This window comes from Tauraco erythrolophus, chromosome 10 (assembly GCF_009769465.1).
Source record: "Tauraco erythrolophus isolate bTauEry1 chromosome 10, bTauEry1.pri, whole genome shotgun sequence".
NCBI classification, from domain to species: domain Eukaryota; kingdom Metazoa; phylum Chordata; class Aves; order Musophagiformes; family Musophagidae; genus Tauraco; species Tauraco erythrolophus.
In genome coordinates, this window is record NC_141474.1 from 19,298,047 (window position 1) to 19,315,780 (window position 17,734).

At 37.7% G+C, this 17,734-nt stretch overlaps 1 protein-coding gene across 1 annotated transcript in view; it reads left to right on the forward strand.

Moving 5' to 3' along the window:
• COL24A1 (collagen type XXIV alpha 1 chain) overlaps window positions 1-17,734 on the forward strand; it is a 149,148-nt gene that overhangs the window by 64,597 nt on the left and 66,817 nt on the right. The window contains 2 exon segments of the mRNA XM_086617742.1: window positions 7,878-7,931; window positions 12,342-12,395. Of these exon segments, the coding sequence (XP_086473868.1) occupies window positions 7,878-7,931; window positions 12,342-12,395 (108 nt within the window).

Sequence of the window (17,734 nt, forward strand, 5' to 3'; positions counted from 1 at the left end):
ATGCTCCAGTCCCTTGTTTAGGGTACATGTAAAATAAGCTCAAGTTTGTTTTGGGTACATGTGAAATAAGAAACTGGGGATCCTTTGGTCTCTCCAATTACACTTTTGAGTATGTATTTCATTTCCAGTATAAAGAATAAGCAATCACATCCCTAATTTTCTTCCTGTGTAAACTGCTGTAAATCAGGCACTATAGCAGCTGAAGTCTGTAGTTATTTCTGCACACAACAGTGGGAGCAGGCCTGGCAGGCTTCATTCATCCTCCTGGGTTTTTGGCTTTTTACACACAGGTCAGCAGTGAATTGTTTCCTAAATCTTTCCTCTGCAGCTGTGCAGCCTAGGTACACCAGATCAGAGTTGAAGTAAGCCACCCACTCATAGCTAGGCTCCATTTGAGAACTGCAGTGCTAATGGGCGAGAGTGAGTAAAGGCAGGGTCAGAGGTCTCGTGTTCGCTCTCTGAGCAGCCATACAAGGGTTGACTGCCAAGTCCATTTTTTTCAGCACAGAAGTCCTACCATGTCAAGCCAAATTCTCTTCTCGGTATGTTGCCGCAGAGCCAGGATCTGTTGTGTGCCTGAATGCATGCTGCTCACAAAGCAGTGGATGTCTTTAGTACACGCTTTCTGGAGCATATTCTTCATCAGTTTACACATTTTCCTGCTTTGTCATGCATATAAAACTGAACAGACAAAATTTCAAATTTCTAGAGAGCTTTCTTTTATTGGTATGACAACTGGAAAGTGCTGGTCTGACTCTTTTAACCCACAATGCCTGTATTTACTGTGTACGATGAAGTATGTAATGCTTATTGTTAAAGTGAACGAAATTAGACAAGGCTTTAACAGGCTTCCGTGTGTATTCAGAATATTTTATAAATTTTGCTCTATGAATCACATTTAATTATCCCCCAAGAATGAGGGTTATAGTTTCCTTTCTGATGTGCCTTCAGACGTGCTCTGAGTATTGTAAATAGGTTTCATCTGGAGCAGAGGGAGCATTAGTCACTATCTTCAATAGAACTTTTTCATCTGTGCAGTATTTTGATCTGAAGTCGTTCACTTATTCTTTCAGGAAGGTACTCATATGGGATTCAGCTGCTATGTTTCATGCTCAAGGCAATAGCATTACAAAGGAAAAGGATAGATACGTTCAAATAATAGTAAACAGTTGAAAAGGCCTGTACTTTTAAGTGAATCACTGGCTGCTTTGAGTTGTTAATTTTTAAAAAAAAGTTTATTTTTAATGCATGTTTTATCTTATCACATGATATTTTGAGGTTGTACTAACAATGCCTTGAATGCAGTGATACCATAGCCTTCTGTTTCAATACTGCATCAAATAAAATAAGTTTATGTGCAAACAACTTGAAGGAAATACAGAAATAAAGACATTTTTATGACTGAATTAATTGCATGTTCTGACATACATACGAAGAACTGTTCTTGTTGTAGAATTGCTTATACTTCCTGCTTGCCTTTGCTCAAAATCTTTAACTGGTCCTTTCACAAATTTATTGGACCAAAGTACATCTTTCTGATCTTTTTTTCAAGAAATATGTATTAATTTTGCAGAAATATTCAATTCATCTTGACTGTTTAATAATATTGAACAATGCTTGTTCATGTGACCCTCCTGTGTTTTATATTTTTCTTCAGAGTGATTATGATATTTCAGTCTGTGCCTGTTCAATTGTAGTCTGTTCCACAGACCTTATAGGTAGTTTGCGTAGAATTTGTTGTCTTGGAGATTTTCATTTTTCAGGGAGAGCTGTCATGAGACTTCACTAGAAAAGAAGGGACATGCAAATAAACAAAACGTGATTGGTGTTGCCTTACCAGGGCGTTATCTAACTCCTAACATTCTGAATCTGCCTAGAGTAAGAAAAGCTAATATTTAAATGTTTTTTATTTGGTTTTAAACACCTGCACTGCTTTGGCTCTTGGGTTTTGGTGTTGATCTTAGAAGAAACAGTAGTCTTGGAAATAAATTTGAAATTTCTGCCTTACTTTTTTGTTCTGGCCTTAGTCTAGACATGGTCTGATTTGTATGGGCGTACAGTTGTCAGCAGCACAGAAGCAACATACATTGAAATAATCCTCCTGCAAGAGAACAGAGTTCCTCTTGCACAAGGATTTTCATTGAGTATTAGTTACTAGTCTCTTTTCAAATGTTTAAAGTTAGGAATACTCAGTTCTCAAAATGCACAGAATTGTTCCTGATGACTTTCCTCTGTATTCAGGCTTTGCCTAATCACACAGCCACTGAGATCATTAAAAGCATGTCTGAAAGAAGACCCATTCCTCAGACCTTAATCTGAGGACTAATTTAACTGTTTAATTAAACTAATTTAACTGAGGATAATTTAACTGTTTTTGGAGGACTTGTAACACAAAGAACAAGCCTGAATATTTTAAAATAAGTACATAATCTGATATTTCTGTCCCCTAAAAAATGCCCACATTTGATCCTTGTTTTCACCATAAGTCAGAACAAAATTTTAAAATATACATCTCTTTGCTTAGCATTTTTATGTGTATTGGAAAGTTCCACAAAAGTAGCTGTTGATGTTGAATGACTGGCTTGATTTTTGAGACTTGTGAAAATAACTGGTCAGGTGGCTAAGGTCTCCTTGAGCCATGATTGCTAAAGAGACCACCTCTTCTGTGGTGCACCTTGTGGGTTGACTACTGGAAGTCTTCAGGGCAGACAGGGAGACTGTTAAACAGAGTTCAACAGCACGTGTAGCTCTAACCAAGCTGTGCCAAGGTCCCTCTGGAAATCCTGTCTCATCCTTGGAGTGGGTCTGCACTGAAGTTCTTACAAAAGCTCTTAATGTTTCATATTGTAGATTTACTGAATACTTCAAGACTTGGTCATTAATATGTTGATAGGTGGCCAGTGCTGCTGTGCCAGTTAGTCAGTTGAATCACCAGCCACCTTCTTGGCCATCAAGAAGCCAAGCAGGTCTGTGAATGACATGTTTTGAAGGGTTGGTGTAGGGCCTTGCTCATGCCATAAAGTAGATCACACTCGGTACTACTTCTTGTAAATATAGTGGTTCTAATGTGTGTTGCGTATAATATTTATATGCACTAGATGGTTTTAAAGGATGATGCATAACATTTGGAAAACTGATGACTTTAAGCCTTTCACAAGAAAATCAATCACTAGTGTTTCTGTGAGCATGGCTGAACAGATCTGCCATGTGCAATTAGACAAAAGCATAAAGCAACCAGCATCGTTTTACTGACTTCTTAGCAACAGTGAATTGTGAAGCTCTCCTGTATTGTATGCTGTAATCCATGATTGTCCTTTTTGTGTTCTCTGTAATTTGTACTGTTAGAGTTCTTCCTCCACCCTTTCCAAAATCAGAATTGAAGGTTGGCAGGAAAAAATTAAAGTTTTGTCTCTGCCTTTTAAAAATGCTGGCATTAAACTTTGGCTAGATTGGCACACACAGAAGAAAGCTCATTTCAAATCTTTTTTCTTACTACTTCCATGTTTATACTTGACACATTTTTGACGCTGTCATGCAGTTGTACAAGTGTCAGAGAGCAAAGTCCTCTAACTGTGTGAATACTGACATTTCTAAAATTGTATTGAGAAAAAAATAGATTTTTTAAAAAATTTAATTGTATTTCTGCATAGTGTGTCCTTTCAGAAGAATAATAAACAATTTTTATTTTAAAATACAAAATCACAGCTTGTTTTCTCAGTTTAGAGAGATTATAGTTCTATGCAGAAATCTTCCTTTTGTAATTTGATAATAATTAGTAATAAAGCTCTAAAGTTTCTTATTGAAGTTCAGGGGCTGCATCCAGTCAGTATAGCTTCTGAAAATGCATTCTAAATTCTCATTCACATGAAACACAGCATGTGATTTAATGAAATAATGTTGGAGCAGGGAAACTTGGCAACTGAAGGGACCACCACAGTCCCTGGAGAGGTTTTTGCTCTGTGGTGCCCTTGCACCAGTGCTCGTGTCCTGATCCCCTCGAAGGCTGCTGAGGAGCTAGAGGGCACGAGGGTCAGTGACTAATAGTAATGCTGGCAAATGTTGTGTGGAAACAGCTTGGAGTGGAATACTGCAAATGTAAGACAATTCCTAGTGAAACTGGAGTGTAATTTCCAAACATTTTTGATATTCTGCTTCCATGTTAGCAGCCACACAAGAAAACAAACAAAAGAAAAACAACAGCCTTTGCAGTTCGCTTATCTCTGAGGCATGGACTTCAATATAAAAAGGCTTGCCTTGACATAGCAGCTGTCTGATCATCTCTGCATTTATTGTTAATTAAAGATTATAAAATTAACATATGTATTGCTATTGTTCATATATTTAAATGTATTCAGTACAAAAAGCAACACTTTCACAGCAAGATTAAAGCGTGTTTGTGTTGAGATAGCTGGTACTTCAGGTTTTTCTGACACCACCTCTAGTTTGCTTGCTGGCAAAAGGCCACATCTCCAAGATTTTGAAAATAATTCGTAACCTACCAGATGCCAGGCTTCTGGCTGATGGGAAGATCAGAATGTGTGCTTTGCATTTCCTTAGTAGAAGTCATAATACTGAGCAATTTTATTTATTTGTTTATTTATTTTCCCTTAAATAGTCTATACTGGAAGTTATATATTGATCTCCTGGCCTTTCACTTACGGAAAAATAATGGATATTTAATCTCTAGTAGCTTCACAGGGAGCTTGCTGCTGAATTGGTAATTGCTGAATTGCCGCTCTTGGCAAATTCAGATATAGGTCGAAATATATACCTCTTCACTACTCAGAATCCAAATGGCAAACACCATTGCTGAGGTGTTTTAAGAACTCCTTTCTGGTTCATTCATTTTCTGGAATTATCTGAAGTAACTATCTGTGTTCTGGATTATTAGTTGTCTCAAGGATTTTTAATGTGAGAACATCTTGGGAAAAGTGCTCTAATACTGCCATAGCATCTGCATTTTCTGTCTGGTGGTGCTCGAGAGGAAAAGACTAAATCCAGCTTTACAGCAAAGATTAAAATCATGAAGGTTTTAAACTTTTAAAGGCTTTGCTAGTGCTGATGCTCTCAGGCCAGTAGTGCTCTCAAGTCCTAAGACTTTGCCTGGTGTGAAAAGGTTGTCATGATTCCAGAGGAGGGGCCACGAAGATGATCAGAGGGCTGGAGCACCTCTGCTATGAAGACAGGCTGAGAGAGTTAGGGTTCAGCCTGGAGAAGAGAAGGCTCCGGGGTGATCTTATAGCAGCTTTCCAGTACCTAAAGGGGGCCTACAGGAAAGCTGGAGAGGGACTTTTTACAAGGGCATGTAGTGATAGGACAAGGGGCAATGGATTTAAACGGAAAGAGGGCAGATTTAGGTTAGATATAAGAAGGAAATTTTTCACTCTGAGAGTGGTGAGGCAGTGGAACACGTTGCCCAGCGAAGTTGTGGATGCCCCATCCCTGGCAGTGTTCAAGGCCAGGCTGGATGAGGCGTTGGGCAACCTGGTGTAGTGGAGGGTTTCCCTGCCCATGGCAGGGGGGTTGGAACTAGATGATCTGTAAGGTCCCTTCCAGCCCTAACCATTCTATGATTCTATGATTGTTCTGTGATAGTACTTGTCAACACTTACAACTCATAGTTCTTACTGTGGATTTATTCTAGAAGTATTTGCATAAATAAATAAATAAGTGGACATATTACCTTATAAAAGTGTAATGATCTTTCTAAATAGACATTTTTCTTGACAGGTTATTTTCTGGAATGTTTATTGCCATGAGGAGAATTGTCCCTGTGTCAGCATTTAGCACTTGTTCACACATTAGAAGGTTAAAGATTTACAGATGTACAAAACCCCCCCAGTAACTATTTAATGTCTGTAAATAAGCAAATTTAAAATTAAGAAAGGATGAGTTATCAACTGCCGAAGAATTGACCTAACTCTTCAGTGTATTTCAGTATATAAATGTGGTCAGGATTTTTTAAAAATCCTCGTATGAGCTGTATAGAAATGTAGGCCGACTGTAGAGTGTTTTAGGTATCAGTGTGGGTGCCTTGGTCGCATGTGAATAATGTGTTATGTGCCACCTATAGGCATGTCGGAGTTGTTGCACAGCTCTTCTAGTAGTTAGCTGCTTTGTGGAAAAAAGAAATTGCCACTGTGATGTTTTGTGAAATGCTGTGTGTTAGGGTTGTTCCATCTATTCTGAAAACTGAGATCAGTTCTTTTTCACTCTTTAGTGGTTTGCTTTAATACTCATTAGCATTCAAGTGCTAAAACTGATTTTGTTAAAGTAAGTATAATTCTGTTTCATATTTTGGTTTATATCTTTATTTTTTCTGTAATATATAAACACACCTAAAAATATTTGCAATCCAAACCACTTGCTTTAATGTTATTTCTCTTTACCTCTGTAAGTTGAGGGTTTTTTTTTTTAATTAATCTTAGCTAACTAGAAATAATCATTAGAAATGGTATTTGAAGCTCAGCTGTTCTGGAAGAATAGAGTAGGGTTAATTATTATCCACCTAGTGAGGCTTTTTATTTAATACTTCTTTCCTGCTTAGAGAACCTAAAAAGTGACTCTTGAAGCTTTAATGATGACATGTATTAGCCTGCATTAGTATGGAAGAGTGCCAGACAGAATTTCATGCTGGAAGTTCTTTATGAGATGTTCTTTGAATTGTTCTGAACATGCACAATGCTTTCATTTGGGTTATTGAAAAAGTATGCATGCAAAGAGTGATATTTATAACTTTTAATCTGAAATTATTTTCTGCTAAGATAGAAGGAAACTTGGTTTTACTACTGTTAGGCAATGGATGTACGCAGAGGTAGTAGTGAGTATTTTACTCAGCGGAAGAACTTTTCAGTGGCAGTCTTTCTGTTTTCAGATAGGTAAGATTTAATGGCATTTAGAAGTTTATATAAATAACAAAATCAAATACCATCTTGGAAGGTGACATAGCACATCCTGCACTAGCTAAAGAGTCAATTACCAGTGCTTTACTTTATCAGACAAATAGAAAGATTATATACAAGTTTCTTCACTGGATGTTTATGAAATTTAACTCACTACTGTATTGCATAAGGGTTAGCTGCATCATTTTTGTTTCCTTAAAATACAGTAATTCCTTATAAAGCAATCTATTTTGTCACTGAATTCCTCTGACATATAGGCATCCTCATGGTGTCCTACTCAGTGCCTATGGGCCAGGTGGTTTGGGGGTGATAATTTTAGTTGATTCATTTTCTTTGCATATTCATTTTTTTCTTTACCAACAGCTAGACCTGTACCACACACTATTTCACAAAGGCTTATTCTGAATAATGCTACATGCTGGTGACCTTCAGTTACTGCCAGCCAGACCTGGATTAGCACCTGCTGATTTGGAGGCAAAAGGCTTTCTACCCTTTTCTTAATCTTGCAGTGATCTTGTCCTTAAAGTGCAGCCAAGGATTAAAGGGCTTCAGCTGCTCCTTAAGGTGTTTTGTTTTGTTTTGTTTTTTTAAAAAGGAAAAAAAAACACAACACAAAACAGTTGAATTCATGAGTACAGGACCTGGTGCTGGCTGCTTTGTGGGTTTTTTTGTGCATCAAGACGAATCCAATTGTTTTATTTCAAACCTTGCTTAGTGGATAAAAAGTCTTATGTGAAGAGAAACGAAACCCATACCGACATCTGCTAAATTGAGTTTAGTGAAAGCTGCCTAAAATCTGTCAGTTATCCAAGTCCTTTCAAGGAAGCGTAATGGATTTTGACATTTTGGGGATTGTAGAACAAGTCTATTTCTTGTTTCTGTGATTCAGGTTTGTTAAATGAATGAACAGAATCAAAACAAGTGCATTGGAAACATTCCTATGCTGTAACTCATTTGACTGTATGATTTCTTTAGGGTTTTCCAGGAGATATTGGTGTACCTGGATTAAATGGCCCTGAAGGTCCTAAGGTAAGACTGTATGAAAACTTATTCATAACAATAAACAGTATAAATCTCTGAGGAAAAGCTCTGAGAGATGGACACTGGCATTATGAGAAGCTAATCTTACTGTCAAAATACAGGGACTTTGCCTCAGGTATTTATATGAGGAAGTTAATCTAATATTTAATGCTGTCCACGCAGTTATGAGGGTAATTACTGTGTTAGATGAAAGCATGTAATGGCAAGTTAAGTGCAAGGAAATTTGGAGAAAATGCAGTGTAGCTAGAAAGGAGCATATATTTCACCTATATTTAAATAAAACACATGCCAAGTGCATGCAAATCTCTCTAGTCTCACCTGAGTAATACAGATTTTATTTTTTTTAACAAATTTTGAAAGAAATAGTAGCTAAAGATATGGAAAAATGGATAAAATTCACGCACCAGATTAAATAATTGATAAAATAATAAAAATGGATAAAATTTATCTAGCAAAAAATGACTACACTAGATCAATTTAGCCACTTTTCTTTAGTAGACTAATATTTTGGACTCAGTTTAGGAGATAATTCATGTATATCGAGTTTTCAGTGAAGCTTTGGATAAAACCACATACAAAACTTTTGTTCAAAATGGGAAAGATAGAGACAGTATAAAAAAATGCAAGTGGGTCAGAAATTAACCTAGAGGAAGGTGATTGAATAATATCTAAAGATTGACTACTTGTTGTTGAAAGGCAAGTACCAATTAAGTTCCTCACTGACCAGCCTTGGGACAGTTCTTGCATTGCGTTTTCACTGATAAATAGGCACAAGTATGCTGGAATCAAATTTGTATATCAAATAGACTTGAGCATCTTTAGATAATATTAAAAACTGTGCTTAGTACTAATTCATCTCACTTCTGTTACTTCGGACTGATGCATGCAGGGACTGAAATAAAAAATCCTGCTCTAAACATAGAGCTTTGCACCTGACAAGAAGAAAGGCACTGTGATCTCTCTGAAATAAAAGCACGATGTGGTGGTTAGAAATTAAGTGAAATTCTAGAACACATGAGGCAAGGTGTCTCATTAACGCCACTGCACAAAGCACGAGAAGACTTTATCTAAGTAGCACACACAGTTCTGGGCATTTGTATTTCAGGAGGAGTCAAACAAGTGGGACTAGATGCAGAGAAGGATACTTGAATGACTCTATTCTGAGAGACAGTTTATTTATCCTACCACAATGAAGGGCCTTTTTGAGCTTTGTAAGTAAACCAGAGGGCAGAAACATGCAAGTTGTCCATGAATAAACAGAGATGGAAATTACAAGATTTCCCATCAACAGAATTGTCAAATTCCCTGGCAGACTACTCAAGAAAACATAGGACAGGGAGCAGTAAGTAGTTTAAAGATACAGTCTTATTTGTAGGAAGATTGTAACAATCCCTCCATGCTACAGTTAATAATTCTTAAGAACATCTCAAATAATCCATTTGCCCAAGCCATAGCCAATCTTTCCTGCATCTCGTATCTTTCAACTGTGTCAAAAGCCTTGTCCCAAAATAGCCCAGACATGAATTTACTAGGAAGGCTGAGGACTCATTATCGAATACAACAAATTGGAGAGAAGTTAAAATACATTTCCAGAGACAGATGTGGACTTTTTCTTTAGTTCTAATATATTACTTTGCTAACTCGTCTGTCTGTATGTATGTATAATGTTAACAGCCTTTAATATGAATGAGTGTTACTGACCATTGCAGTGGCGGTTGCTTCTGTGTTTCTGGATTACCAGAGTATTTAACCTTTTGATGCAAGACTCTGTCTAGCATTAAGGGGAAATAGGAGAAAAGAAATACAATGGTTCTTGAACTGCAGATCAGATTTAATCCTCCAAGATGATACATGAATGATGTGACTGAGATCTAATCCCTGTTGCCCAGTTGCTGCCCAGTTGCTTTACTAAGTGGAATCATGTTCTTCCACAGTATTAAATTAGATTTTTTTTTTGTAGAATTAGATTGATGTTTAAAACATACATTACTGATCTATTGCCTTGTCACAGATTCTAGCAAAAAAAAAGTACTAAAAGGTAGCTCACCGAGTTTAAGATTCTGTATTCCTTTGATACAGAAATTACAAAGCTGAACAAGATTCAGTGGTCTCCAGCATATTTGGTCATAGTGACAAAAAGCTTAGACAGCCTGCTCTAATCAGGGAGAACTGATGGCTTACATCTGAAAAGGAAGATGACCAAACTGGAAAAATTCTTACACTGCTTCTAGTACCAAGGGAGAAGGGCTGCATAAAACACGGGAAATGTTTGGCTTTCGGGATTACCAGCTGTCTTCTGTTCACTGCAGTTTTAAAAAATTTCCTCCAGCTTTTATTTTTAGAAAACTGTTCTCACTGTGCTGCTCTTTTCCTCATGTTTTTGTTTATGCTTCCTCAGAAGCAATACCAATTTTAAAAGCCAAGAAACCAGGGTAAGCTTTATTTTTTAGCAGTTGGAATGGGAGAAATTCAGCCTTTTGGTGGAAAGTTTAAGCTCTGTCAGTGTGATCAGCCATGTCTAAATACCAGTAGAAGGTCTGGATTGTCAATTTTCCCTAAATTAGTGCAGTAATCAGCAAATCTGACCTATCTGAAATTATGTTCAAAGGATTCGTTATGTAATTTGGTCTACAGCACATTACTCAGCTTGGAAACAATATTTTAGAAGGTGTTTGATCTCGATCCACCACTTAATAAAAAAAACCAAAAACAACCCAACCCACACTGAAATTTAAAAAAAGGGAATAAGAATGTTTTTAAGAAGTTCTGAAATAATTTAGTTTGTTTCCTATGTTATTCTTGCAAGTATTTATGCTCTGTAACCGGAAAAAGTGAGAGGAAAAGATGGTCAGAATATGCTGACTACAACTGTCGTTTTTCCAGCAGTGTGTGTTATACCATGGAAGTAGTTGAGAACTTCCTTCCTCTGCTCCTTTATGTTTATTTGGATAACACATTTAATAGAAGTGGCTATCAGGAGTTTCACCACTTCTGGAAGGGATGGTCAACTGGGAAGTTATATATGTGAAATATAAGATACCTTCATTTGCTGACTCCCTCGATATTTTCCAGACACTTTGGCACACGTCTAGTGACTAACTTCTTTTTCTATTTGTTGCCTGAAACCGCAAAGAGGAGATGGAAATTTCATTTAGTCTTAATATTCATTTTACAATCTGGGACTTTTTTCCAGATCCAGTTAAGTGCAGTGGAAGGGTGTGTACAGTAGCAGAGTTGGTAACATTTCCACTGTGCAATTACATTGTTCTGAAAGCTGTATTTCCTAATGTGCATTGCTATTAGAATAAAACAAGTTCTGGCCATGAAAAAATTTTGTGACGAACTATACAAGAACATTACTTACATAGTGCTACTAAAAGCCCTCCTGTCACTCCTGTGATAGTATGTCAAACAGCAGTCCACCCCAGTCTTTCCCAGACTGATGGGCTCTTTGACAAAACTCAGTATCTCGAGGTGGGCTGTTCCATTTCATTATGCATGCGAAGTAAACTGTTACTGGACTAATGCCTGCACCTTCTGTCTAGACTTCAGTGTCATTAGTAAGCAATGAATAAGGCTTACATTTGGAACTTCCCACCATTGCTTTCTTCAGAGGCTAATCATATCTCTCCTAAAGGGCATTTTCTTTGTTCTTGTTTCTTTATGTGATATTTTTAAGCTTAGCTTTCCCAGAAGAATAATAATATGTTTACACAGATTTTTAGGATTTTTTTTGTCGTATGCCAGGTCAAGTGCTTTTCCCAATTACTACCATTGTAATTGGGATGACTGAGATTTTTGACATACTGCTAGCTGCAAAGTCATTTTAACAAAGTTTTGAAAACGTTGGTGTCAGTAGTCATACAAACTCAGAGTTGGCAGAGGATAGGTGCTTTATCTCCGGGAAGCTGATTATAATCCTGACAGAAAAGTAAGAGCTGAAAATCACAAGTAGTTTTGGATAAGCTGGTAGTTTAAATTAACTTTGTAGTTAATTTCCATTGCAATATTGTCATCACGTGTTATGCTAAAGACTACCTAAATTGGAGATCTGTAAGAGTTACATTGGTTCTGCTTTAATCTTAATACGATGGTATGCTTTATGTCTTCAAAAAAGAGGAATTGTTCATTTGTGAGCTCCAGTATTTTCTTATTTCCTTTTTAAAAAGACAAATGAAAAAACCTTCAGAAAAATCTATGTAGTAAAAGTTTGTAAGATACTCGGTTTTCCAGCAGACATTAAAATTCTGCTGCATCTTCTCCTGGCTTCCTAAGGGAAATCCTAATAACAATGGTAAGAAATGAGGTCTACTTCCTCAGCTTTGCATTTCTGTCCAGGTTTGTAAGAGGAGAGAAACTGTTAGCTGATGTAAGTTCTCACTGTGTTTGGATGTTTAGGGACTTCTGGGTGACCGAGGACCTCCAGGGCCACAAGGACCCAAAGGAGTAGAGGTAAGATGGAAAAATTATCCAATCAAGAGATTATGTTTAAAAGAAAAAGTTCCGAGGGGTGAGAGGGTTAGACAACAATGGTTAGGTGTATATGGTGATGTCATGCAAAATTTCACATTTGTTTTGCATTTTGGCAGGTGTTGTAAGGAGATTTTAGTGACCTTACAGGGCTGTACATCCATTATGTGGTTTATTTCAGTAGAATCTCAGATGATATGTATCCAGAGTGGGATATGGTTCTTTTAGTTACACTGGGGAGATGGCAGGTGGGACTCATATGGAGATAGAAACCATATATCAATTTAATTACAGTATCCTAGACACACTGAGGTAAACAGTTAGACTCCTATTAATTGAAGGGGGAGGAGGCAGCTTTTCATCTTACACATTTATTGAGTATTCTTAATCGTCATAAAAATAAAAACTTGTGTCTCTTAGGCTAGAAGTAATTAACATGAGAAATAATTTAATCAATTATTCTGGGGATAGATCTCTTGACTTCTAAGTAGCTTAATTATGGGCTTCCATGACAGATATTGAGTGAGTAAAAGCTAACAGAGGCAAAATGATCTGTTTAGTTAGAAGTCAGGAAGCTGCAGATAGAAATTTCTTAATTCCTCTGTTTCCTATCACTTGTAATTGAAAAGATAGTGTACTGCTTCCTCCCAAAGCTATAGAAAATCTTCCATAGTGAGGAGAATCAGTGAACCAAAAAATGATCACAGCATGATATCCTGGCATGGCATTGATACAAATTCATGCTTTAATATAACATGTAATGAGCGAACCCTGAAGGATTAACACTGCAGTTCCCCAGCATGTGTAATTATATCAGTGCACTGCGCAGCACAAGCAGTGTCTCATTTCTTCTCTTACACACCTGACAAGCCTGACCCTTATCCTCCCTCCATTCCTGACAAAAGACAAGGGTAAACCCTGGAAAAATGGCTTGGCTGACTTAGTGGCTGTGCCATAGCAACATGGAGGAGAAAAGCAGGAATGTTCCTGCTGCTTATATAGTCAGAAAGTGTCAAATGTTGCTAGAAAAGAGTAACTGCAGGGTAGGCAGGGAGGTTGACCCATCATTGCTGAGACTCTTCCTGCTCACAATTGTGAAAATATTGCTATAATGTTAAGTATACCAACAGTTTCACAGCTTTTCTGACTGCATCTAGTGTCTGCATAGGGCATGGCTTTCTGGCTAATGAATTTGTCTAAAATCAGATTAGTTTAGTCTCTCTTATAGTGTTTCCATCAGAACTGTACACAAACACATATGAAGCAAACTTAAGATGATATAATAAATACTAAGTTATCTGCAGATTTATTTTTTTTTTAAAGCTAGACTTGACATCAAGCTTATTGAAGTCCTAATTTCTTTTAGGGAGAAGTAGGACCAGCTGGACCTATTGGAGGAGTCGGCCCAAGAGTGAGTATAAGTATTTTTGTTAGGGTAGACTATTTTTCAGCAGAAGTACTGCTTTAAAAGGTAAATTTACTGTGAGAAGTGACTGCATTAAAATGGCATCTCCTGAATAAATATATCTCTTTCCTCAGTGCATGCTCAAAGCAGAACTGCGAGGAGAAATGGTTTTCCATACACGGATTTGAAAGGAAAACACAGCCATAGTGCACAAAATAAAATTTTTGAAAAAGAAAGAGTCAACAACAAACTACTTATGGTGCTCCTCTGAGGCGAATGAAACCACCATGCACTTCCTAGGCACTGAATCAGCTATCATCTAAATATCAAAATATTTAAACTAGGGAAGAACTCCCCATGAGACTTGGCTCAGGGAGAAATATAAAGGGCTCATGCTTTAAGAAATCATTTTCAAACTGATGTCATAGACAGTTGCTAAAAACAGTAAAGCTGGAATGTCACAATGCTGTTTCTGCTGACATGTTTTAACAGATAAAAGTTTAAAACTGACAAGCAATTTTGTTAGTTATAGAAATGTGATAGTGTCTAAGAGTATTTTAGTGGACTTGAAGCTGATTTTGTTAGAAAAAAATCTAAGCTAAAAATAGTACTAACCTTCACTAGGGACTACAGGAGTGTCACTAAGTTTATTGAAAGCAATATAATCTTCTACCTTTGATTTGCTTATGTGTGGTAATCACTGGCTTGATCTTCATTTTGGAAGATTTCCCATTTCTTGCATGAACTTGAGAAGGTGATTCCCATTGTTTCCTGGTTCTAGAGTGACATATTCCTATGTCATTTTTCCTGTTCATTAGCTAGGCAAAGCTAGGAATTTGCTTTCCATTAGAAACAATATTAAAATGCTTATGGATTAGTTGTTTAATTAAAAAACAAAAACAAAACAAAAAACAGAAACAAAAAAACCTCTTTTAGCTCAGGAAAACATGCAAAAAAATGAACAGAATTTCAAAGTACTTTGTGACTCAGTTCAATATTCAGTTTAATCTGCCTGAGCTTCAGCCAAGAGCCTCATGGAAATTTTTATTTTGGCTGCATCTTACTTTGAGTCTCCTCCTTGGGACGGGCTTCATGGTTGGACAGTATCTCCGACGTTGTACTGTGGCAATTGGAAAAGAAGATGCTGCAGCGGGTGACTCATGGGCAGTGAGACACCTGCCTTCACATTCTCTGCGTCACTGGGCATGCACAGGCCACCATCAGCTGGTGTCAAAGTGACCCAAGAGAGAAATTTCTGTGTAACCTAGGAAACTGAAATATTTTTAATCTATTTTGGGTCAGTTCAACCTAAATCATTTTGATTTTGATTTCTCTCAATGGGAAACGTGCACACTGTTGGCCTGTCTTATGGCTCCCTGGTTTCTCTCTCTCACAACAAGCTGTTAAGAGAAGAATGTGTGGATCTGAGGTGGGCCCTAGCATTGCTGTCACCAGACGTTTTTGAGTAGCTTCCTGGCTAACATCCCTTCCCAAAATGAGAGGTAGGGAAAACAGCAGTTTTGCTTGATGGGGAGCCCTGCCTGGTTTTCCTTCTCATCCCGGGCCCCATCTGCTCTTGCCTGAATTCTATGGCTCCTGTTGGCTCCAGCTGTTTCACAGCTCTGGACCAGCTTGTTCACACTGCTGCTCAGAACGCTGTTGCCATCTCTGCTTGCTCTTGCTGCTTCACTCTCACCTGTAACATAGCCTGTGTGATGGCATTGGAGAGAGAAAGAGTCCCAATCATCAAGTTGTTAAATCTGATACAGTTTAGCAGGACTGAGTCAGTAAGCTGCTGGACACATTGGTCTTTTTAAATTATGCTTGCTTGTTTGCAAGTTCACATTCGTTTAATTTACATAGGCTTTGTTTCCATTTTCCATTAAGAGTTTAAAAAAGTAAATGCTTACATCTGAAAGGAAAAGCCACCAAAATTGTATTGTCACTGTACTAATTAAACAGCTATGGAGGCAGGGGAGGTCCCTGAGAGACACCTGAAGAAGTGGTCTGGCCATGCATGGCCTTGAGGCACCACTAGCTGTCAGCTATGCCTTTAGCTGATAGCTATGTCTCTAAGTTGTTTTTTGCAGCCTCCAGGGATGGAGTTTTTTCATTCTCCTTGGCAATCTGCTTCAGTCCTTTGCCTGTTTTACAGATGTTTTTTCCTAATGTGTAGCCTTTCTATCTGAAAGTCTTGCCTGTTTCTTTCTCCCTACAACCTTCGTTCCTGTCCTACAGATCTTATTTGTAGGCATGGTTAATAGGTTAATCCTCTTTTCAGCCGCTGTTATCTTGACTTTCCTAAGGTTTGTCTAAACTAGGTGAAATATCCTTGTAGGTGATATATGGTAAACCTTTGGTTATTCTTATGAAACTTTTCTAGTTTTCTCTTGGACAGTAATGGAACAGGTTTCTAGTGCTTCTGGAATTCCTCATTTCTTCTACTAGGTGGTTTTCAGGTAAAAGTGCTCAGCCCCCAGTTCAGGTTTAGGCATGCACCAAGCAGGCAGCCATAATTTTTCACCTCATTTTCCTCCTCCCCACCACCCCCACCCCATTCTCGTTTGTAACATTTGCTTTAAAAAATGTACATTAGACCAAAAAACCCTGGGTCCCACCTGAACAATGCTGCCAGCAAAATAGATCATCCTCTGCTGGAACAGAAGGTGAATATGAGCCTGCACTACAGTTCCCAGGTCTCAGCTTGGAAAAGAATTTCCATGTCTAAAAAAAACCACTAAGAATGCTTCCCCACTTACTCAGGATATATCTCAGGTTCCACAAAGTTCAGCCTGTTTGAGTTTAGGAAGAGGTTTTTGAGCTGAATCTGATCACAGGGTTTGATTTTTCATTCATTTCTTTCCAAAATTCATTCTTTTCATTCATTTCTTCCCACCCATTCTATTCCAAAGCCAAATACTTACATTCTCTTAAATTAATCCTTCTAAATAAAAAAAAATGCTGATTTTTTTAGTATTTCTTTTTGTCCTGTGAAAGTACAGTAGATGCCACATTAAAGGAGTGACTGTGTTGATTTAGTTTCTTCCCAAATAATTCCTTCTCAAAGGCTATCTAAATATTAACACTGTAACTGTCAGTGAAGCTCAGCTCAGTCAGTACAAGCATTGATGCATTTTATTATGGTTTTGTATCTTCATTGTTGGAGCAGATAATGCCTCTAAAGGGGGGGAGATTGTTTTTAAACCAGAACGTGAAAAGGAATTGTTGTGAGTTGATTCCTTTCTGAGATACACGTGTAAAAGGAAAGGGGGTATTTGTATAGTTGTAAGGTGAGAAGTTCCTCCTGAAGATAACAAAAAGTGCCTTCAAAGCTGCCTGCTCCCCCAGTGCAGTATTTTCTGAAGGTGGTATGTCTTCCTGTGGGCTGAAGGCATGTGAGAAGCTTGTGGAGGCATGGGAATGGAGTGATAGTGAGAGATATTTGTATTAAAATATACACACCTTTGTCAACCCGTTGTGAGGTAAAAGGAAGCACAGGTGGTTGCCGCTTCCCAAAAGGGAAGGGCAGAACTTTCAGCCAATATTTTAGGGGACATATATTTCCTTTGGGATTGCCCTGGCCTGGAAGAGTAATTTTCTTAGGGCTCTACAAGCAGAAAAGCAGCCATCCCTAGTTTAACTTTCTGTCAGTGGCTTTTCCTTGATGTGTAATTTACAGTTGTATTGCGTTTCTGTTTAAAGCCAAATCTGTATGTTTCAAATTGCTTTACCAGTTAAATCCACTTGTTCCATTTCCTGATCAACTTGCAGCTGTTGTGTATCCTTCACAGCTGGTACCTAGCTGGGGTACTACAGCCAAGAAACTTTTACAAGTTGTAACTCCAGTTCAGTTCTGATATGATTAAAATTATTAAGGTAGTTAATAGTGGCCACTAGCTTTCTTTCAGTGAATTTC